This window comes from Pseudorca crassidens, chromosome 19 (genome assembly GCF_039906515.1).
Source record: "Pseudorca crassidens isolate mPseCra1 chromosome 19, mPseCra1.hap1, whole genome shotgun sequence".
Taxonomy (NCBI): domain Eukaryota; kingdom Metazoa; phylum Chordata; class Mammalia; order Artiodactyla; family Delphinidae; genus Pseudorca; species Pseudorca crassidens.
The window spans coordinates 43,960,974-43,984,901 of NC_090314.1; the positions used below are offsets into that span (position 1 = coordinate 43,960,974).

The 23,928-nt window shown below is 42.6% G+C and overlaps 1 protein-coding gene across 4 annotated transcripts in view; it reads left to right on the forward strand.

The window, feature by feature from the left end:
• WIPF2 (WAS/WASL interacting protein family member 2) overlaps positions 1-23,928 on the forward strand; it is a 38,700-nt gene that overhangs the window by 300 nt on the left and 14,472 nt on the right. The window contains exons 2-3 of one of the 4 annotated variants that reach the window (XM_067714976.1): positions 2,762-2,900; positions 22,688-22,819. In XM_067714976.1, coding sequence (XP_067571077.1) covers positions 22,757-22,819 — 63 coding nt within the window. In that variant the 5' untranslated portion in view covers positions 2,762-2,900; positions 22,688-22,756. Of the gene's footprint in view, positions 1-72; positions 174-2,761; positions 2,901-17,186; positions 17,301-22,687; positions 22,820-23,928 lie in introns of those variants that run through there. The other 3 variants (XM_067714975.1, XM_067714977.1, XM_067714974.1) reach the window with 3 other exon arrangements.

The following is a 23,928-nucleotide window of genomic DNA, read 5'->3' on the forward strand; positions in this document are numbered from 1 at the left end:
AGTGGGGGACTTTGGAGGAGGGGCCTGTGGGAGAGAGGGGTCCTGGGGGCGGGACCTGAGGGGAGGGCGAGTGGGGGCTGGGCCTGAAGAACCTGGAGAAGAGGGGGCGTGGGGAATCTAAGTAGGGAGGAGTGGTCGGGAATTGGTGTGGGGCGAGCGCCGACTGTGAAAAGGTGAGGAAGGTTATTGAGAGACGGGAAATAAGGGATCCTGAAGGGTTGGGTAAGGTAAGACGGCGACTCAGGGTGAGGAACGAGGTAACCGTGCGCAAAAAGGGAGATGGGGAGGGAGGACCTGTTGGGAGCAGGTAATTAACAGGATGCTCCGGGTGAGGAGGCCGCCGTGACATTTTGGGAGTTGATGAGTGAAAACCAATGGTTGAAGGGATAACTGAGGAAATTGCTTACTCTAGAGGGAATCTGGAGAACATTAGTTGAGAAGGAATCAGATTTGAGTTAAAGGTTGGATTGAGAAACCTTGGGGTTCGCATGGGAGCAACCTGCAATTGAAGGTTCAGGTTGGAGTGATGTGAAGTCTTAGTTCTGGGCACCTCCAGGATCCACTTCCCTTTTCATCGTGTTATTTTTGCCCTATGTTTGTTTCTGAATGACTTATGGTATGTTTTGAGTGACTTTTTTTTCTCCTTTTACAAACCAGAACAGAACCTCAGGGAACAAGGATTCCTAAGGATTTACTAAGTAACTTTGAGGCAAATCATTAAACTGTCTCATTTTTTTCCCTTGGAAATGTAGGTTTGATCCCTCTCTGCTTCTAAAAGATTGTGTTAACCAAATGGGATCTTTAAAGTGGTTGCAAAGAAGTGATCCCTGAAAATTGGATTGAGATATTGATATTTAGAAGACATGTCTTTCCCAGTTTCTTCCTCTCAGCCTTGCACATTTTTTTTTTGTGTGTGCCAGGGAAGAGTTGGTTTTGATTTGATACATGTCCAATTTTTAAACTTTTCTCAGTGTCAACTTTTAGTAGCCAAAAATTTCATATTGTTGTGTTACATTGTATTGGCTGCCATCAAGACCGAGATGGGGAAGTTAGAATTGGGAATAAATAAGGTTGGTTGATGGAGAATGTGGAAGAATGCAATATTTTATTTCTATTTTATTGTCTTTGAGAATTCACTGGAAAATAGTGTTGTAGACAGTTGAGCCTTTTGCTTTGGTCCAGTCACTTTGGCCCTTTTTGCCAGTTGTTGGGGAAGCAGTGTGCTTGTGGACAATTTTAGCTTCTTTATTCTTAATCCTTTAGCATCTGGACTGTTCTAGCGTTTTCTTTGGGCATAATACTCTATAAACACTTTGCCCTTAGGTGAATTTGTTTAGCTTAGAAGTGTTCCTGAAGGTCTTGGCATTTCTGAAGTCTGATGTGGATTTGCTTAAGAAGGGGCAGATTCTAACTCACACTTGATATCAGAGTAGTGTTTACCTTAGTTGGTACTGATTAGTTAGGTGATGTCAGCACAAAGGTGAAATGTAGAGGAAAGTGGAAGGTGTTGAGAACTGTACAGTTTTCTGGTTTTACTGATGGCTTTTAAGAAGGGAAAGCACAAGTCCCTATTTCTTTTGAAGAGAAAATTGTCGGATGTTCTTTCTTGACTTCTTGGGCTCTTTGGGAGAGTAACCTGGTGGACTTGAACCTGTGTTCTTATTGTTTTGAAGTAATTTTGAAAACCGTGGGCCTGCTGATTCAGGCTGTTTCAGCAACCCAACCCCAGGAAGAACTGCAGGTATGAAGTGTATACAGGTGGTCCCTGACTTACCGTGGTTCCATTAAAGATTTTTCAACTTCATAATGGTGTGTGAGTGATATGCATTCAGTGGAAGCTGTACTTCTAATTTTTAATTTTGATCTTTCCCTGATTTGGCACCATACTCTTGTGATGCTGAGCAGAGGCAGACAGCCGCAGCTCCCAGTCAGCCACACCAGCTGATACACTTACAACCTTTCTGTGCCCATACAACCATTCTGTCTTTCACTTTCAGTACAGTATTCAGTAAATGACGTGAGATATTCAACACTTTATTATAAAATAGGCTTTGTGTTAGATGATTTTGCCCTACTCTAGGCTAATGTAAGTGTTCTGAGCGCATTTAAGGTAGGCTAGGCTAAGCTATGATGTTCAGTAGGTTAGGCGTATTAAATGTCTTTTCGAATTAACAGTATTTTCAACTTACAATAGGTTTATCAGGATGTAACCCATCTGTACACTTATTTGGGGGTAAAAACTTGCTTAATATTTTGCTGTCATTTCAACCTACAGTGTGTCTTTTTGGTTTGTTTTTAAGGTATTGAAATAAGTTGTGGAGGCTCAGAGCTCTGGGCAGACTTTTTGGTATAGCCTGCTTCTTTCACATAATGGTTTTCCATTTTTCCTATCCTGTCATGTGTTTCCATTGCTCTACTGGAGCCAGTCCAAAGTGGAAAATGGCAAATTGCACATTTTTTTCCTCCTTTTCAGTCTCTGGTGGACATCTTGTCTGTGTCACAGTTTGATACCACCAAATTGAAAGGATTTTTGACTGCTTCAAATGGGGAGGGTGGACAGAAGCTGAGCTGGGTTTGCTGGGCCAGAGAATGGACTCTGTCAAAGCAAAGAATAGTTGCAGAAACACAAACCAGGACCTTGAAGCTGTGACTAACATTTTGGCAACATGCTTCCCTTTGCCAAATAACTTCTTTTCTTCTTGAGTGTGATTGTTGATCTCCTTCTCAAAGTAGGCTCTTGTTGCTACTGTTCTTTACACAGCTCCCGAGCAGAAGTTGGCAGAGTTCCGGTTGACTGTCTCTTGAGGGATGTGGCCCGGATTAGAGTGGATGGGGTGTTTCATGTCAAAGTGAGGTTCATTGGCAGATCCTGAGAGCTGCTCTGCAAGGAAATGGAGGCGGTACTCTTTACTGAATGTTCTTACACGCCTTTATGTTTCTCCTAAATTCAAATCTGTTACTAATTCATCTGGTGATTAAATGCAGAATCATTGCCTTTGCCTAGCTTTGAAAGTCCAAGGCATTGAGGAAGAGAGAAAGAGTGTTTCCCTCTTTTTTTTTCGCCTCACGCTCACTCCCAAGCCTTTGAGCCTGGGGAGCCACAGGCTAAACTCACACGCACTTCTTGGTGTTATTACCGAGGGGTATTTTAAAATGCTGAATAGAACTTTATGGAGAAAAACAATGTTAGTAGGGAAAGAAGGTGATACATTTGCTAATGTCTGTGTCAGTCTTAGGTCTTTTAATATTTTGGCTTACCATGCCTGTGGAGGCAAATAGGTTATCAAATAAGGGAGCCAGGAATTGGCTTCTAACTTGCCATTTAGGCTTGGCAAAGTTAGAGCAATTTAGTATCACTACACTGAATACTTTATTTATTTATTTTTTGAAGATGTTGGGGGTAGGAGTTTATTAATTAATTAATTTATTTTTGCTCTGTTGGGTCTTCGTTTCTGTGCGAGGGCTCTCTCCAGTTGTGGCAAGTGGGGGCCACTCTTCATTGCGGTGCATTGCAGTGCACTCTCACTATCGCGGCCCCTCTTGTTGCGGAGCACAGGCTCCAGACGTGCAGGCTCAGCGGCCATGACTCATGGGCCCAGTTGCTCTGCAGCATGTGGGATCCTTCCAGACCAGGGCTCGAACCCATGTCCCCTGCATTAGCAGGCAGATTCTCAACCACTGCGCCACCAGAGAAGCCCTACACTAAGTACTTAATGCTACTTGGTAAATGTCCTTTTCAGTGTGTTCTACTTAGTGAATACCCCCTTTTTTAAAAAATATTTATTTGGTTTTTCCGGGTCTTAGTTGCTGCATGTGGGCTCCTTAGTTGTGGCATGCAAACTATTAGTTGCTCCACGGCATGTGGGATCTAGTTCCCTGGCCAGGGATCGAACTTGGGCCCCCTGCATTGGGAGCACGGAGTCTTAGCCACTGCGCCACCAGGGAAGTCCTTACCCTTTTGTTTTTCAGGGGATAATTATTTGAAGATAACTGTGTCTCCATTAGGTCTTGGAATGGATTATGAAGATCATTTCTTGCAGTGTGTGACAGTGGCCCTTGTAACATTGGAGATAACCCCAAAACTAATCCTCTTCTTGGTGGCCCTGGATTCACCTTTCTCTTGCCATCGTTAGTCCAGAGTATTCTGTTTCTGATATGCAGGTTCAGATCCAAAGGTTTTGACTCTGGTCCAGGGCTTTGATTGTGGCAACAAATATGATTATTGGAGTTGTGTTCAGCCTAGTCTCAGGTCTTTCTTTCCTGAAGAGTGTCTTGAAGTTTGGCACATCTGTATATCCAAGGAACGTGTGTAGATGTCCTCCCCATTTTAATAATTGGTTTTCAAAAAATTTTTAGTTTCTTAAACTTCATGGATTCATATTAAGCTCCATTTAGACTGAGGCCCCTGAGTGAAAGTAATTTGTTTTTAGTTGGTATTTATGATAATTCTTCAGTACAAATTCATCAACCGGCTTTCTGTGCTTATAGAAATGCTGAATCCAATAATCCCTTTTTTTTTCCTCCCAATAATCCCTCTGACTGTGAAACATTCTCCATAAGTCCAGATTGGAACAATTGGTTGTTTAAAAAAGAAAAAAAGGCATTTTCTAAAGTGGTACAGTCTACTGTGGGACAAGCTGTCTAAGATTTGTAGATAGTGAGATTTCCTTCTTTCCACTTCTACCTTCCCTGTGCTCAGATGTAGGCAGGGTGTTTGTCATCAAAGATCCAGGTATGAGATTAATTTAAACTCTTGCTATCACTGTCTTATAAGGACAGGACTGTCTTTAACAAATATTATTTAAAAAAAATACTTTATTTATTTATTTGGCTGCGCCAGGTCTTCATTGCAGCACACGGGATCTTCATTGCTGCGTGCGGGCTCTTTAGTTGCGGCATTCGAACTGTTGGTTGCGGCATGAATGTTGGATCTAGTTCCCTGACCAGGGATTGAACCTGGGTCCCCTGCATTAGGAGCGTGGAGTCTTAGCCACTGGACCACCAGGGAAGTCCTGACAAATATCATTCTTTTAAATAGATAATACACTCACGTGGCCCAGAATTTGAAAGGTAAAAAAAAGGTTTACAGTCAATAGTCTGCCCTCCACCCTTGTCTACTCTTCATTCCAGTTCGTCTCCCCAGAGTCGGCTAATATTATCAGTTTCTTGAGATCCTTTGCAGAGATACTGTGTACATGTAAAGCAAATACATACATTTCTTGCATTTTTTTAAACGAGTGTAGCACACTGCTAATTCTATCTGCAGTTTGTAAGAAACTTATTTTGACCATCATTCCGCATGAACAGTAAAGAGAGTGGGCACCTGCCCTATACTGGTAGATATTTAATGTTTCCAGTCTTTTGCTGTTGCAAACTATGCTCCGGTGAATAACTATATATATTTGGTCCTGTGCATGTGTGACCGTATCTGTAGGGTAAATTATAAGTAGAATTGCTGAAGCTGCTTTTTTGGGGCCCTGTCATTCACTTATGTGACAATTTTTGAGCTCCTGCTGTGTGCCAAGCACTGTGGTAGGTGCTGGAGATACAGCAGTGAACAAAACTGACTCAGAGCTTGCACTCATGCGATTATGGTCTAGTGGGGGAAACATCCATTAAACAAATAATTAATTACTCTTGCTATAAGTGCTGTGGAGAGAGCTAATGAGAAGCCTGATCCTGGTTCATTGGGAAGGCAGGCACTCAGGGAAGGTCCCTGAGGAATTGACTTCTAAGGCTGAAACCTAAAGGAAGAGGGGAGGAAATGGCATAGATGAAGGTCCTGAGGAGGGAAAGAACTCGGCTATTTTGAAGAATTGAAGGAAGTTCCAGTGTGTCTGGAGCTTAGGGAGTGAGAAGCAGAGAGGTAGGAGGCAAGGCTTCAGAGAGTGTGAGCTCTCCAAAGATACAGATAAATGGCATAGTAAATTTTGAGCTCAACCTTTACAATAGACATTTTTTCCTGCCACTTCTTTCCACATGTAGTAGTTGACCAGTGTTGATGCTGAAACCATCAATATCATGAAGGAGTATGATGCCTGTACGGTGGAACGTGTTTTCTAAAAACTTTCCTGGGTAAAGCCTATTCTTTTAATCTTGATTTCTTTTAGGTCCTGCAAATTAAACTTGTGTGGCTGGATTAGGACTTAAAGTTTTGGGCTCTTGAGAACTGGTTTGGAGATTGTTGGGGAGCAATTCTTATACGGGGGATGATGGGATTGTTAGTTTGCCAGACCTGCTTATTTAGGAAACAGAAAACCTCTTCACTTCTGGAGACTATTGACTGTTTTTTTTTGTAAGCCTCATGAGGCTGGAGAGAGAACACAGATGTTCTTACTGTGAACTACTGAATATAATTTGTCATACCCATCATCTAGGCCATATGTCTTAACATGATGCCTACGACTTATTGGACATGCAAATGAATCAGTAGCTCAAGGGCCATTATAACTCTTAATATATGAAAACATTTTTATCTGCTATATCTGCTGTATATTTTATATTGACGTTTGTTCAGGAATCACAGTACTCTTCCCCAAAGCCCAGGTGGTCCTGTTTGATTTAGTACCTTTCTTGTGTAATTGGATCAGCTTGCCCTGTTTTCATAGCTCAAAGTAGACTCTTGGTTTAGCAGATCATCGCTAGTGATCAAGGAATGAAAATGTGCAGATTTTTCTAGCATTTCAGCAAGGAGCGTATGTGTATCTGATGGCTTAAGGGTGTTAGAGTGAGAGAAAGAGACTCTCCAATGAAAGTCATAGCTTTGTTATAAGATTATCTGTGGTGAGTTGGGACTTAATATATTATCTTTGAAATGAGGCATGACACTTCTCTCCATGTGGAGTCTGGATCAACATTTTATGGAGCATCTGCTTAAATTTTCTTTCAGGCCTTTTTTAAAAAATATTAATTTATTTTTGGCTGCGTTGGGTCTTTGTTGCTGCATGCGGGCTTTCTCTAGTTGTGGCGAGCGGGGGCTACTCTGTTGTGTGCGGGCTTCTCATTATGGTGGCTTCTCTTGTTGCGGAGCACAGGCTCTAGGCACGCGGGCCTCAGTAGTTGTGGCACGTGGGCTCAGTAGTTGCGGCTCGCGGGCTCTAGAGCACAGGCTCAGTAGTTGTGGTGCACGGGCTTAGTTGCTCCACGGCATGTGGGATCTTCCCGGACCAGGGCTCGAACCCGTTCGCCTGAATTGGCGGGTGGATTCTTAACCGCTGCACCACCAGGGAAGCCCAGGCCTTTTCTTAACGGAGACTGTCATCACTGATTTTCCTTACTTCTGACTGTTCTATGTCTAAGCTTTCTACTTTTATATTTGAGGTGTGCAAATGAAGGAAGGCACACAGAAGTCGAGGGCTAGTACTATGAGATGGCCAACCTAGAGTGAGAAGAGCTGTTTTTTGTCATCGGTGACTAGGTTTCAGCCTACCTGGTAACAGTCTTTTAATCTCATTAACAGTTTCTTAGAACTTCTAAAGATATTTTGACAACAGATGGTTATTTTTGTTTTTCAATTAGTTGCATTAAATTGAGGAGAAGACCTTTTAAAAAGGGGGCTAAGGTAATTGATTTTAAGATTTATCCCTCTATTTTTGTGCTTACCTTTGCAGTTAAATTTTGGTCACGAATTCTGATAGTGGCCTGGAAGTTCCTCCCATATTTGACCTGTGGTGCAGTGAGCTCTGGGGTGGTGAACATTGGTTACACCCAGGCTGTGCCAGAGATTCGGGTTGCATTAGGCAGCCTGCTTCCATTACAGTGAGTGAGACACGGGTTATTTTGGTTTGTTTGGGATTTTCTACTCTCTTTAACTGCATTGGTAACAGATCCAGTACTGACCTCATTTTTTTGAAATTTTGGTCAGTCTGAAGCTTGGTTTTGCTTATACGGTGTTAGATTTTTTTGATTTTTAGTAATTAAATTAAAAAAATCAATAGAGTAAGAATACATCGTTTAAGGAGTCAAATAGTACTATAAGTCTTACAATTTAAAAAGCTGCTCCATTTCTCCTTATTTGTCCTCAATCACTTTGAATACTTCTGGTATTCTTTTCCTGATGTATATTACCTTCGTGTTTCTACATAGTATACTCACACTGTTATGTCTTGGTTTTTCAATTCTTAGATATTATCTATTGAATTTCTACTGTGGACACTGAATTTTGCATTCTTATGTTGCTTTTCACGCTCAACCCTTCCTGCTATCTGCCTAATAGAGATATATCACAATCTTGATTAAATCGGTATTTTGTATTATGTATCAGGGTTCAAATAGAAAAACCAACCATTCTTGAGATTTCACAGATTACCAAATCATTGGAAGGCCAGGGGAGCACAGGTCAGGGAAAGCCACTTGTGGGGATTGTAAGAAACTGCAACCATTAATAATCTTGGCTGCCTTAAACACCAAAGCAGGCAATTTACAGAATATTGAAAACTGCTGCAAACCACATGTCTGTCATCTGTTGGAGGCCACACACCTGCTCATTGCTGCTGGAAGGTCAGTAGTAGCATCTACCTTCCTTCCATCTTCCAGATCTTGAGTGAATGAGTTGTGTCGGTGGAATTTAAACCACAACCTCGTTGACAGGGGATTCTAGGAAAAGTAGTTCCCAGACCTCCAGCCTCCCTCCTCTGCCATGAGTCCAGAAGGAAGTAGAGGTGAGTGTTATCAAAAGAAGGAAAAAAAAAAAGCACCCAGTATATTGACTGTGTACTATATTTCCTTCTTCATACTTTTTTCCCCTAAGTATAATAATTGCCTTTTTTCTTTCTTTTTTTTTTTGCTTGATTTTCTGAGTGTCAACCATTAATTCATCCCTAAACTCGGATTAAAGTTTCTCTTTTCAGTACACTTGAACACATTAGTGGAGTCTCTTCCAGAGGCTTTATGAAAAAAGGTCTATAGGAGGGGGTGCATTTTTTGAGGTCTTGCATGTCTGAATCATCTCTTTTCTACCCTCACGCTGGTTGGTAGTGTGATTAGATATAAAATATTATGTTGGGGATCATATTTCTTTGGAAATTTTAAGCCTTTGTCATTTTCTAACTTTCAAAAATCATATTGTGAAGTTTGATGCTATTCTGATTCTAGATTCTTTGTGTGGGATCTGTTTTTCCTCTGAGAGATTTTAGGGTCTTGTCTTTACCTGCACCCCCTGGAAGACTCTGCAGTGGAAGCGCAGAGTCTTAATCACTGGATTGCCAGGGAAGTCCCATTTAGGGTCTTGTCTTTATCCCTGGTATTCTGAAATGCAGTGATGTGCATTGGGATGGTTATTGGAATTCATCATACTTGGGAATTCCCTGGTGGTCCAGTGGTTAGGACTCCACGCTTCCACTGCTGGGGGCCCAGGTTTGATCCCTGGCCAGGGAACTAAGATCCCACAAGCCTGGTGGTGCGGCCAAAAAACAAAATCATCATGGCTGACCTTCAGTGGGCGTTTTCAGTCTGCAACTTATTTCCATCTGTCTTGGGAAGTTTTCTTGTATTAACATCTTTTATAATGTATTCTCTCTATGATAATTATTTCTCTCTTCTCTCTTTCTGGGAACCCCTTTTGGGGAATCCAGATGGTGAAACTCCTAGAATGGCCCTGTAATTTTTTTTCTCTTGTGAATTTTTTTTTTCTCATTCAATTTTCAGATAACCTTAATTTTTTCTTCCAACTCTTCTATTGTATTTTTAATATTTGCTATCAATTTTTTTTGCTATCAATTTAAAAAAAATAAATTTATTTATTTATTGGCTGCGTTGGGTCTTTGTTGCTGCATGCGGGCTTTCTCTAGTTGCGGTGGCGAGTGGGGGCTACTCTTGGTTGTGGTGTGCGGGCTTCTCATTGTGGTGGCTTCTCTTGTTGTGAAGCACGGGCTCTAGGTGCACGGGCTTCAGTAGTTGTAGCACGTGGGCTCAGTAGTTGTGGCTTGCAGGCTTAGTAGTTGTGGCGCGTGGGCTTAGTTGGTCCACAACATGTGGGATCTTCCCAGACCAGGGCTCAAACCCGTGTCCCTTGCATTGGCAGGTGGATTCTTAACCACTGCACCACTAGGGAAGTCCTTGCTATCAGTTTTTTTAATTTCCAGGAAATTTTTTTGGAATTTTATATATAAATATTTTTGCATGTTGTCAGGAATTGTGTTTTGTTTGCTTTGATTCCTGTCTTTCATGTTAGAGGTTTTCTTGAAATGTCTGATAATTCTTGGCTATGTCTGTTCATTTTTAAGGATGAGGCACTAAAAAGCTGAGTGTGGAGCCCTGGCTCATCAAGTGGTGGGCACCATTTTAGGGTGAATTGGCACTGGTCACTTTCCTCAGAGAGGGCTGCTCCAGTCTTCTGCCTGGAGAATATAAGCCCAGCAGCAGGTGTTTTTGGAGCCAAGTGGGAGAAGAGAGCTGGGGATGGGGGAAGAGGTCTCATTGTTGAGTACAAGTTAGACTTTCACTTGATCCCTCTGTTTTCATTATGGCTCTGCTGCCCTTAGCTATGACTGGTCCCTTGGTTCAAGAGGCCCTCTGGTCCAACTTCTCTCATCTTCTGCCAGGCATCATGGGGGAGGGGGCAGAGAGGATGGAAGAATCTTATTTCTTATACAGACTTTCAACCAATTCTGTTTTAGCCCCTCCTACACTCCTTTATCCAGAGGTATTAGGTGCCTCCAATTTCTGAGCCTTTTCTGAGATTCTGTGGTAGGAACCTGCTTGCTTCTTACTGCTGCAAGCATTTAGCTTTTTCCTTTCTGTGAAGTTATTTATCACTAGTGCATCTGCTTTCCAGCTTCCAGAATTTTGTTGACGTCTCTCTTTATGTTGTTGTCTCCTTTCCCGTTTTTTTTTTCTTTTTTGAAGTTTATGCCTTAAAAAATCCCTTTGCTGTAATTTTGATGGTGTTTATGTGTGATAAATGTACAGACATATTCATGTTTAACCAACATATTCATCACCTTTTCTTTACTGAAACCCATTCAGATAGCAGTTGATTGCTAATGCTCCTTTAGAACCCTGTGTTCCAGACTTCCCTAACACCAAGAATACTTAAGGTGCTCATTGAAAATACAGATTCCCAGATCTCTCTCCTGCAAAATTTCTGATTTTAGTAGGTCTGGATTAGGGCCCAGCAATCTTTTTTGTGCTTGATTTTTAAACAGATGCCCTACGATGTGTCTTATCTTCAGACAAGTTTGGAAGCTCTGTTTTAGAAGGATCTTCTAAACCACTTATTGCTATCCTAAGTTGCTTTTGTATTCCGACTACATTTTAGTCTGTCTAGCTTTGGTCTGGATTTCTAAATTAGAATGTGTGTCCTTCATCTGATCAACTCCTCTCTTCTGTCGTTAAATGCTGGCTAATGGTAATAACTTTGGCCTTGTATGACTCCATTTTTTTAGCCAACATTTGTAAACCCACTGGTTCCTGGGATGTGTGGGTGGGGAGGAAATATTAGTTATGAACATTGAGCTACTCTGCATCATTTCACTGTCCACATCCAGGAATCTATTTTTTTGTATTTGAAATGGAAAATTGACTCAGGCTTTAAAAACAAATTTACTAATTATCTGCCTTAGATTTATGCAGCATCATTTTTGGACATGTTAAAGCACTGTGATTTGAAGTTTGTTTGTTTGTTTGTTTGTTTTTTGCGGTACGCGGGCCTCTCACTGCTGTGGCCCCTCCCGTCGCGAAGCACAGGCTCTGGACGCGCAGGCCCAGCAGCCATGGCTCACGGGCCCAGCTGCTCCACGGCACGCGGGGGATCCTCCCGGACCAAGGCATGAACCCGTGTCCCCTGCATCGGCAGGTGGACTCTCAACCACTGCGCCACCAGGGAAGCCCTGAAGTTTGTTTTTAACTTTGACAGTATGAGAGGGCACATTCTCTTCTTTTTGTGTTGTAGATCCCTAGGCCTTAGAAGGAAAAACAGTTGTTGTCTTTTATTGTTGGTATGTAAAACACCTGGAAATGAGGTGTTTGCTGCTGCTCCTTGGTTGCTGTGAGTCGCTTGGCGATCAGGAGCTAAATAGTACCTGTCTTAGCTATGTTGTAGAGGCCAAGTGTAGTACCCTAGTACTCAGGTGTTGGAAGTCTTGCTGTTATTAGCTAAAATGCAGCCTGAGGAAGCCATGTCGGCTCTGACGTAGATTTACATTCTAAGATGAACAGCTCTATCAAAACAGCTCTAGTAGAATTTTACAGGTTTCATTGAAACAGTTTTGCTGAATGAAGTCACAAAAACAGTGCTAAATCTAAAGTGTTATTGTCTTGGGAGTTCCCTGGTGGCTTAGTGGTTAGGATTCCAGGCTTTCACTGCCATGGCCTGGGTTCAGTCCCTGCTCGGGGAACTGAGATCTTGCAAGCCGCACGGCCAAAAAATAAAAATAAAGTGTTATTGTCTCATTGACTATGAATCACTGGCTATGTTTTGAAGCACTACAGCACTTTGAACTATTACTGATTTACTGCAGTTGACTATTTTCTATATATGTTCCCCCACCTTCCCAATACTTCAGTGCTTTCAGGATAGTAGGATTTTCTCTTTGCTTTGAGGGGTGTGGTAGGGGCTGGGGATGTTTGGTGAAGTCATTCTCTGATCTCTGTTTAGGACGATTTTCAGGTATTATGTTTACAGTTGCTCTTGCATTAGTTATCTCTAGCCGTCTTTTTATTGAAGTAATTTTTCACAGATGTGGTTATTTTATTGCACACAAGAGTAGACTTCTCATTGATTTGTGATCATTTTAGATGAGAGGACTTGGCTGCTGGGTTGCCCTGTAACTGGGAATCATAACCTGTGGTACCTAATATTTACCACATCAAGTCGTCTATGAATATGTAGGCTTCTGAGTTTATGTTTTTCGGGCTTTTGAAAAATAATCTGAGACAAGAGGAAAGAGTCATATTAGGGGGAAAAGCTGCACTTTGGGATGTATACTTATGCTCTTATTAGGAAAATTATATTTGAAAGGATTTCGTCATATAGTTATATATCTTTCTTTTGCCTCTGTCCTTTTCTCTTCTAGGGTTGTGTTCTGCTTGTAACAGTGAAAAATCATTGAGGTAAAGAGTAAAACATCCAGGTTTAGTTGCAGAAGTCTAGGATTTTCAGTTTAAATTATCATGGTGTGCGTGTAATTTTTTAAAAAATTAGTTTACTTATTATTTATTTTTGGTTGCGTTGGGTCTTTGTTGCTGCGCGTGGGCTTTCTCTGCTTGCGGCGAGTGGGGGCCACTCTGTTGCGGTGCGCGGGCTTCTCATTGCGGTGGCTTCTCTTGTTGTGGAGCACGGGCTCTAGGCGCGCAGGCTTCAGTAGTTGTGGCACGAGGGCTCAGTAGTTGTGGCACGTGGGCTCTAGAGCGCAGGCTCAGTAGTTGTGGCTCACAGGTCCAGTTGCTCTGCAACATGTGGGATCTTCCTGGACCAGGGCTCGAACCCGTGTCCCCTGCATTGGCAGGCGGATTCTTAACCACTGCGCCACCAGGGAAGTCCCTTTGTGATTTTTTTAAAAATTACTTGTTGGATCAATCAGATTTGCTGCAGAGTTGAATTTCCATGATGAAATATGTGCGCAGTTGGAAAAGTGGTTTTTTTCCCTTCATGGAGTAACCTTGGAATTTTAATTAATTCCATTTCTACATATGATAGAAATCTGTTTCACCAGGTTTGACTGAACTGAATTTCAAGGGGGAGGGAGCACCTTTTCCATTGAGAGACGAGGGCTGTAGATTATTTTCGGACTATATAAAGCTTTTTTCGGCGGGGAGGGTGGTAAAATACGAATAACAAGAATGTTACTCTAGTCTGTTTCCTTGTATTTTAGAGAAACCAGAAGTGCTTTAGTGGAAACTCTCTGCTGTATTCTGTCCTAGAACACGTGGAGGCGTGTTCATAGTTCAGTGTTGACATCAGTTCCTCCGTAATTATAGGAACCTGTTTGGCTCCTGCTGTTCGTTAGTCTCCTGCAGTGGCATGTGAATACTCTTAGGCAGTAGCTCCTGGCTGTTCTCCCATGTGGGGTTCTGTGACTTAGGAACTGGATGCCATTACGCCACTGTGGTAATGAGCCCCTCCTTCTCCATACTGTACTGCTTTTCAGGAGCAAGGTTGAAGGGCAGGTGGACAGGTAGGCAGACTGCCATCAGGGGACTTTTAACCCTGGAAGGCTTTCAGTTAGTACCTAGGTCCCTAGCTGTACTCAAGCCAACGAGAGATGAGGTGTACAGTCTGTGAGATTAGTGAACGAGATAACTGATGGAACTTGTTTACTTTGGGTGTGAAGCTGTTGGTTTGTTTAGACTTCTTTGGTATAATAGGCATATTGGATGGAGAAGGATACTACTTTTGGATTTGGAGGATGGCCTACAGAGGCCTCAGATTTCATCTCCTCTCACTCTTCACCTCACCCTGTTCTAGTTACTCTGGCTTTTTCACTAGTTCTCTAACACATCAAGCTCATTACTATCTCAGGCGGTTTTCCCTTTGATGTTTGTGAATTCTTTTTGGAATGCTCTTTCCCCAGATGTTTCCAGGGCTTGGCTGTTCGTGGAGAGACTTCTTTGGAGAGCCAGCCCCCAGCCCCCACCCCTCTCCTCATCTAAAAGAACACTATACCCTACTCCTGCACTCTCCCTTTATGATTCTCTTTTTTTCATTCTTTTTGTCAGTAATGGAAATGTTGAGATTGTATTTGTTTCCTTGTTTATCTTTTCCTCTAGAATATAGGCCCCAAGATTGTAAAAAATTGTCTAGTTCAGCCTCTAGAACAGGGTTTATCAACCTCAGCATTATTGACATTTTTGGACGGGAAAATTCTTTGTTGTGGGAGGTTGCCCTGTGCACTATAGAGTGTTTAGCAGCATCCTTGTTTTCTACCTCCTAGATGCCGGTAGCACCTCCTAGTCATGACAGTCAGAATGTCTCCAGACATTGCCAACTGTCTCCTGGGGGACAAAATCACCCCGCTTGGGAACCATTGTTATAGAACAATGCTTTGGCACCTAGTGGGTGCTCAATAAATGTTTATCATATGATAGATGGATTAATGAATGAATAAACTCAGCAAGTTAAGCAAGTTAAGATTTTTTGGAACACTGAACTACACATGTGTATATAGCCTTGTGTTTCTTCCTTACCTCTTTTCTTGTCTTTTCCATTTCTGGCACATTGATCCATCCTTCACTGCTTTTTTCCCTCAACTCAGGCTTGCTTGCTCTTTCAGACAATGCTACTTTTAAATTTGGTTCGGTTCAACAAGTGACAGATGAGCCCCTACTCTGTGCTGTAAAATAATAGGAAAGAACTATAGAAGGATACGGTACTGTCTGTGCTTAAGAGCTCATTGGGTAAAATGGACACAGATACATGAAATGTTCCTCTAAAGTTTCTTAGTTCAGGGTAGTGTCTAAACTGGTACAGGGCCATTATAGGGTTATTTAAGGAATAGTTGTTAAATGAAATGCTTATCAGAATGGAGTGCTTGCTGTTGAATTTGGAATCCAGTTTTAACAAAAACCTACCCATTCAGGGAATTTCTTGGTGGTCCAGTGGTTAGGACTCTGCACTCTCACTGCCAAGGGCCCAGCTTTGAACCCTGGTCAGGGAACTAAGATCCTGCATGCCGCATGGTGTGGCCAAAAAAACCTACCTAATCATTTTCTACTTATTTTCATTGTTGCAGTTACCCTTGGTTTCTTGCTATTGATTCTGTCAGCAACATGGTTGAGAAATATGCAAAGTGGGCTTGCTCATTTTGCACTTGTTTGATGGGAATGTTTCTAAGGTTGGTTATTTTATTGAATGGTCTTGACAGCTGATTCATCAATGGTTCTTTTTTTTTTAATATCCGTAAAACCTTTTTTAAAAAAAATATTTATTTACTTATTTATATTTATTTTGGCTGCGCCGGGTCTTAGCTGCAGCACATGGGACCTTCGTTGCGGTATGTGGACTTCTTTAGTTGTGGCATTCGGACTTCTGAGTTGCAGCATGCGGACTCCTAGTTGCGGCATGCATATGAGATCTAGTTCCCCGACCAGGGATTGAACCCAGGCCCCTTGGATTGGGAGCTTAGAGTCTTACCCACTGGACCACCAGGGAAGTCCCATCAGTGAGTTTTTAACGTCCTTGCTTGGAAAATCTTGCCACCTCTATCCACCTGGTATGAAAATACACCAAACAAAAACCCCATTGTCTGTTATGTGACTTTTCTTTGTCCTAGAGCAACTGATCTTTCTCTTTCTGCTGAATATTTATGTTCCATCTCTCATACTGTTAGAGAGGTGTTTTGTTTTGTTTGTTTGTTTTGAACTATGGGATCAGAAGAATTGCATTGGGGGAACATTTGGAACCTTTTCCTCTTGAAGACACAACTGTCTTCTCTTTAGATTATCTGGAGACAGAGTAGACAGAGCTAAATGGTCTTTCAGTGAGAATCTTGAAATGTCTCTTTTAGCTGTCTCTCTGTTCCTTTATATTGCAAAGCAGTTTAATAGGATATTAAAGAATTGAACATGTATTTAACAAAGGAGAGATAATTTTCTTGTTGACATCCCAAATTCCTATCCATATGACTGAGTCTTGTAAGGTAGAACTAAGGCCCTTGAGACTTTGCTGAGGGAGACAGCCTACTTAAAAATGTTCAAGGTCAGGTGTTTTTTTTGTTTTTTTTTCCCCTGTGGGATTTTGTTGGGTACTTTGGTACAAAAACTGTAATTTACTCTGTAATCAAAGCTGAGATCAAAGGAGAGTGCTGTTACCTGAGGTCACTCAGCATGAAAGTGGATGTCGTTAAGATTTAGATTTAAAATAAAAATTTTTTTCTTTGTAAAATAACTTGGTATTGAAACCTGAGTTTTATAACAGCAGAATACCATTTGAGTAAAGCCCTCAGATTGTAGTGGTAACTGGAATACCTCTTAGATCTTTTAAAATATATGATAAAAAGCAACAACTAAATTGGATTCTTCATTTATCAAATGTAAAAGGAAGTAGTTTCTGTCTTTGTCCTCAGGAGGTTTCCTGCTCCTAAAGTGTACGAATATTTGGAAATTGAATAGAAAAACAGGTTTTGTCTTCTGAGGAACAGAAGAAAGCACTTTTTAAAAGTGCTTGAGTTTTATGGAGACTTACCTCTGAATTCTGTGATAAATTTGATATTAAGAAGACTTGAAATAATGCTCTCTGATCTTTATTTCAGAGAAACTGACTCCTGAGGATGTGAAAAGCTATCATGGTTTTTAAGTGGAAAGGCTTAAGAAGGGAATGAGAATTTTTCTGAAAATCAGGGACTCTGAAGAACACAGATGGTGAGGTTTGTAGTTCTAATTTAATAGATCAGAAAGGAAAGACTTAATTCCGTGATGAACCCTCTTTTTTCCTTTTTTTAGTTTAATCTCAGGTTTAACTTCAGGAATGTTAGATTCTTTTTTTTTTTAAATAAATTTATTTATTTTATTTATTTTTATTTTTGGCTGTGTTGGGTCTTCGTTGCTGTGCATGGGCTTCTAGTTGCGGCGATCGGGGGCTACTCTTCATTGCAGTGCGCGGGCTTCTCATTGTGGTGGCTTCTCTTGTTGCAGAGTATGGGCTCTAGGTGCGTGGGCTTCAGTAGTTGTGGCACATGGGCTCAGTAGTTGTGGCTCGCGGGCTCTAGAGCGCAGGCTCAGTAGTTGTGGCGCACGGACTTAGTTGCTCTGCAGCATGTGGGATCTTCCCAGACCAGGGCTTGAACCCGTGTCCCCTGCATTGGCAGGTGGATTCTTAACTACTGTGCCACCAAGGAAGCCCACTTCATTTGTTCTTAACTGAAAGCAGTTCTCAAAGCAGACCCTCCGCATTGGGTTAGTGCTTGTAGTGTCGATCCTGAATTGGTTTGAATAAAGCTTCTTCAGGGAATCTTCAGGGCAAGGAAAGTTGTGTTAATTTAAATTTATATAAATTGGGCTTCCCTGGTGGCGCAGTGGTTGAGAGTCCGCCTGCCGATGCAGGGGACGCGGGTTCGTGCCCCGGTCCGGGAAGATCCCACATGCCGCGGAACGGCTGGGCCCATGAGCCATGGCCACTGGGCCTGCGCGTCCAGAGCCTGTGCTCTGCAATGGGAGAGGCCACAACAGTGAGAGACCCGCGTACCGCAAAAAAAAAAAAAAAAAAAAAAAAAATTTATATAAATTGGTTTGCTCTTGGAAAACATAGAGATCTGTTTGTATTCCATCCCTAAGATAGGAATTTGGAGTGGGTTAAGTTTTCATTTAGGAAAAATAGTAGAAAATTGCTAAACCCAACCAACTTGCAGTGGAGATTTTTTTCATGGTGATTGGTGAAATAGAAAGGGATCAGGAGACCTGAGTTTGAGTCCTAACTCTGCAGTTTACTCCTGAGTGATCTGGGGGGTCGCGCTTAGCTCAGTCAGTCTGCCTCTCTCCCTAGTGTGCATACATGTAACCCCACTCCTCGAGCTTCAGAGTCCTCACCTGTAAAATGGGAGTGATAATACTCTACTGTAGTGTATCATTGTTTCCTCAGTGTCCCTGGTAGGAGGGTGTCATGCCTGCAGTCTTTGTGGAGACAGAAGAAAAGTTGAAAGCCACTGCTGGTAGTCAACCATGGTGCTGGTAGTGATTTTTTTTTTTTTTTTGGCCATGCTGCATGGCTTGCAGGATCTCAGTTCCCTGATCAGGGATTGAACCCGGGCCACAGCAGTGAAAGCCCAGAATATCCTAATCACTAGGACACCAGGAACTCCCAAAAGTGATTTTTTCTTTTTTCTTTGTGGTACGCGGGCCTCTCACCACTGTGGCCTCTCCCGTTGCGGAGCACAGGCTCCGGACGCGCAGGCCCAACAGCCGTGGCTCACGGGTCCAGCTGCTCCGCGGCATGTGGGATCTTCCCGGACCGGGGCATGAACCCGTGTCCCCTGCATCGGCAGGCGGACTCTCAACCACTGCGCCACCAGGGAAGCCCCTGAGCCTATTTTAAGAAGGCATCTTTAACTGCATAATGTATTAGTGGCTTTCTGCAGTGGGTGACTTTAAAAAAAGATTTGCCTTGCTAGAGAACTACTGCTTTGCCTAATAAATGACTCTAACTGTCAGACTTAAGTTTGTCCCTTTAGGTCATTTCTTACTCCGTAGCATGTAGATTGGATCAACTGTGGATCTGGAAAGAACTAGGGACTTGTCTGAATCTCTTTTCCGGGTCATTCTAGGAGACCATTTCAACTGTGGCAATGGCCAAAGTAGGTAGAACTGGAAACCCAGAAAAGGTGGGAACTGAGGTGACTGGAATTAGTTGAAAATGTTTGTTTCTGAATAAACTACTATTTTCCTTATTCTTGGGCTGCTAGCTTTATGACTGCTATGGGGACTTGAGTGGAATGGTCATAGTGAACCCAGAAAATTTAATAGAAGAAAGGTTTTTTCTTCTTCTCCACGTGTTTCTTTCACTTTAACACCCCCCACGCCTCGAGATAGATGTTCTGCTTATGAGGATTTACTATTTTGATCAATTTTTCAAGCCTAGTATGTTAGATTCCTGGCAAAGAAAGACTAGACTTAATTTTGAAACCAGAAATGAGAAGGTATTTCCCTTCGAGGGGAGTCAGCTGCTTGTTCCTTGAAGTGAGTTCAGACATCATTCCCTGTGGGAACCACTTAGCCAAAGTACTGTCCAGTTCTTTGTGATTGGAGCAAAAAGCTCTGTTGGGCAGCCAGCCTAGAGTGGCATTCCACTGTAAGGAGTTGGGATTTTGAAGATGTTAACGGTCATATTTTTGATCAAATTTACTACCTACAAAGGTTCTTGGTTTTATAGAACCTTTGGAATATTTGCCCTTTTATCATTCTCAGGGCATTGAGAGAAGTGTTTAAGTGATTACTTCTTTATTCACAGAGAGATTTTGATCACCCATGTAAAGAGTTTAGAACCAAGCCTCTGCAATTATTTGGCTTTGACTTTTGAGGGTTCAAGAAGTAGGATTTCCTTGGGGTGACTTTTGGGGGGTATTGTTCTTGAGTTTTAGTTTTATCTTTGCCCCCTACTTCAATGTCTTATGAAGACTAAAGTTCCCTGGCTTTAGTCTCATTTGTGAAATGAGGATCACTTACAGACTGTAATAAGGAGACAACTGTATACTTTTTGAGTGTTAAATATTAAGCCACTGATAACTGGATAAATTCTCATGTGGTATTTACGCTCTTACCAGATTCCAGTGATGTGACTATACCAGGGATCAGTAAACTGTGGCCCATGAGTCAGATCTGGTCCATGGTCTGTTTTGTATGGCCCAATGACTAAGAATGGTTTTTACAACTTTCCTTAATAAGTTTATTTATTTATTTTTATTTTATTTATTTATTTTTGGCTGCATTGGGTCTTCGTTACTGCACATGGGCTTACTCTAGTCGTGGTGAGCAGGAGTTGCTCTTTGTTGCGGTGTGCGGGCTTCTCATTGCGGTGGCTTTGTTGTGGAGTTTGGGCTGTAGGCACACTGGCTTCTGTAGTTGTGGTGCACGGGCTTCAGTAGTTGTGGCGCATGGGCTCAGTAGTTGTGGCTTGTGGGCTCTAGAGCACAGGCTCAGTAGTTGTGGTGCACGGGCTTTGTTGCTCCGTGGCATGTGGGATCTTCCTGGACCAGGGATCGAACCCGTGTCCCCTGCATTGACAGGGCGAATTCTTAACCACTGCGCCACCAGGGAAGTCCCAGTTTTTCCTTTTTTTTTTTTTTTTTTTGCAGTATGCGGGCCTCTCACTGTTGTGGCCTCTCCCGTTGTGGAGCACAGGCTCCGGACGCGCAGGCTCAGCGGCCATGGCTCACGGGCCCAGCCGCTCCGCGGCATGTGGGATCTTCCTGGACCGGGGCACGAACCCGTGTCCCCTGCATCGGCAGGTGGACTCTCAACCACTGTACCACCAGGGAAGCCCCGCGATTTTTACATTTTTTAAATGTAAAATTCAAGAGAATGAGAACACAAGCCACAGAGTAAGAGAAAATATTTGCAAAAGATACATCTGATAAAGGACTGTTATCTAAAATGTACAAAGAACTCTTAAAACTCAACAGTGAGAAAACAAACAACCCGATTAAAAAGTGGGCAAAAGACCTGAACACGCACCTCGCCAAAGAAGATACATAGGGACATCCCTGGTGGTCCAGTGGTTAAGACTCTGCGCTCCCAATGCAGAGGGCCTGGGTTCGATCCCTGTTCGGGGAATTAAGATCCCACATGCCGCAACTAAGCCTGTGTGCCTCAGTGCAGCCAAAATAAATAAATTAATTAATTTCAAAAAAAGAAGATATATAGATGGCAAGTCAGCATATGAAAATATTCCAACATCATATGTCATTTAGGAATTGCAAATTAAAACAGCGGGATACTGCTACACACCTATTGGAATGACCGAAATCCAGAAGGCTGGCGAGGATGTGGAGCAATAGGAACTCTCATTCATTGCTGGTGAGAATATGAATTGGTACAGCCATTGCGGAAGGTATTTTGGCAGTTTATTACAGAACATACTCTTACCATATGATCCATCAGTCATGCTCCTTGATGTTTTACCCAAATGAGTCAAAAACTTATGTCCTCACAAAAACCTGCACAAGGATGTTTATATCAGCGTTATTCATAATTGCTAAAACTTGGAAGCATCCCAGATGTCCTTCAGGAGGTGAATGGATAAACAAACTGTGGTACATCCAGACAGTGGAATGTTATTCAGTGCTAAAAAGAAATGAGCTATCAAGCCATGAAAAGACATGGAGGAAACTTAAATGCATATTACCAAGTGAAAGAAGCCAATCAGAAAGGGGTACTGTATGATTCCAACTATACAGCATTCTGGAAAAGGCAAAACTATGAAGACATTAAAAAGCTCAGTGGTTGGGCTTCCCTGGTGGCACAGTGGTTGAGAGTCCGCCTGCCGATGCAGGGGACACGGGTTTGTGCCCTGGTCCGGGAAGATCCCACATGCCACTGAGCGACTGGGCCATGGCCGCTGAGCCTGCACGTCTGGAGCCTGTGCTCCACAACGGGAGAGGCCAGAATAGTGAGAGGCCCGTGTACCCCCCCCCCCAAAAAAAAAACTCAGTGGTTGCCAGGGGTTCAGGGGTGGGGGGCAGGGAGGGATGAACAGATACAGCATAAGAGATTTTTTAGGACAGTGAAACGATTCTATATGATACGACATTGGTGGAGAGTTGTTATACATTTGTCCAAACCCATGGAACGTACAACACCAAGAGTGAACCCTAATGTAAACTATGGATTTCGGGTGATAACGAGGTGTCAGTGTAGGTTCATCAATTGTGACAAATGTATCACTGCAGGGTATAGATAGTGGGGGACTCTGTGTGTGTGGTGGGGGACAGGGGTTTTAGGGGAACTCTGTACTTTCTGCTCAGTTTTGCTGTGAACCTAAAACTGCTCTAAGAAATAAAGTTTATTAATTTAAAAGGTTGTCAAAACAAAACAGAAGGATAATGTGCGACAGAGACCATATGTGGTTTACAAAGCCTAAAGTATTTTTTTATCTGGCCTTTTACAGAAGAGATTTACCGAGCCCTGGACTAGATCACAGTGCGACTAGGAGATGAGTGCCTAGTTTCTCTCTGGTGTCATGCTCAGTCCTCTGGTTCTCCTGGTACTCAGTGTGTCTCATGGCAAAGTTGTTCTCATGAATTTATTTCTGTTTCACTTGCAGGTATATGAGTGACCTAAAGCTGCAGATTAAAAAGGAAAGAGAGCAGTGCCAACTGCAAACAGGGCAAGGATGCCAATTCCTCCTCCCCCTCCACCACCCCCTGGTCCTCCTCCACCTCCCACTTCTAATCAGGTAGGTAGTCCATCCACCTGGCTATCTCAAGACCTGAATGGATACTTAGGGCTTCCTGGTATGAGACATAGTGTACTCAAAGACATGGGGTGTAGGAAGATGGAGAATAAATAAGTAAAGTCTGTCTTCCTAATTCGTTCTGATTCCTGAGAAGTCCGCTTAGGACCATAATGGCTTGTCTTGGTTTTTTTATCCTGGTTCAGTCTAAATGGAGATTTGGGCAGGTGGCATCAGAGTAGGAACTAGTGTGTCTTCCCTAAAACTATTGTAGTATAAAGGTCAATGTGTCCTTTTTCTGCATCTTTGAGAAAAGGGATGGCAATTCCTAGTTGTTGTTTCTTGCTGCCATTTCATTTCCTTCTCTTCTACTCCAAATCAGTTCACTTTAAAGGCAAGTCCATCAGGTCTAAATGCCCCCATGCCCCATATCAAGAAAGAAAGGAGTTAATGGAATTAGGGGGAAGACTAAAGGTTCAGTAATGGGAAGAAAAAAAAGCAATGTCTGAGTTGTGATACCTGGAGTCACATGAGAAAGAAGGAAGGAACCTGGGTGCTTCATCGTGTGTGTGTGTGTGTGTGTGGGTGTGGGTGTGGGTGTGTGGGTGTGTGTGTGTGGGGGTGTGGGTGTGGGGGTGTGGGTGTGTGGGTGTGGGTGTGTTGGGTGTGTTGGGTGTTTAACAGATGAGAAATTGTGCCCTGAAAGAGGAAAGGTGACTTAACCTAGCTAATTTGTTTCAGAACTAGGACAACAGTTCAGGTCTGCCAACTTCTGGTTTTTTTCCTGTAATTTTTGGGGTGTGGTGGGAGCTGAGGCTGGAGGTGTAGGTGGGGGGTTGGAGTTTTCTCTTGGTCATGATGGGGAGATGCTGAAGTCTCTTCAGCAGCAGGAGGAACCTGCTTGGGTTTATATTAGGAAAGTTACTCTTCACAGTGTGGACGGTAGGTTGGGAGTTGAGACTACAGACAGGGAGGTTGAGACTGGAGACAGAAGCCTGTGGCAATTGAAAATAAGAGTCTGGACTAAAGCAGTGAGGATGGAGAGTGGAGACAAGAGACAATGACAGAGTAAAATCTTAAGAGTCTGATGACAGATGGAAGAGTGAAGAAGA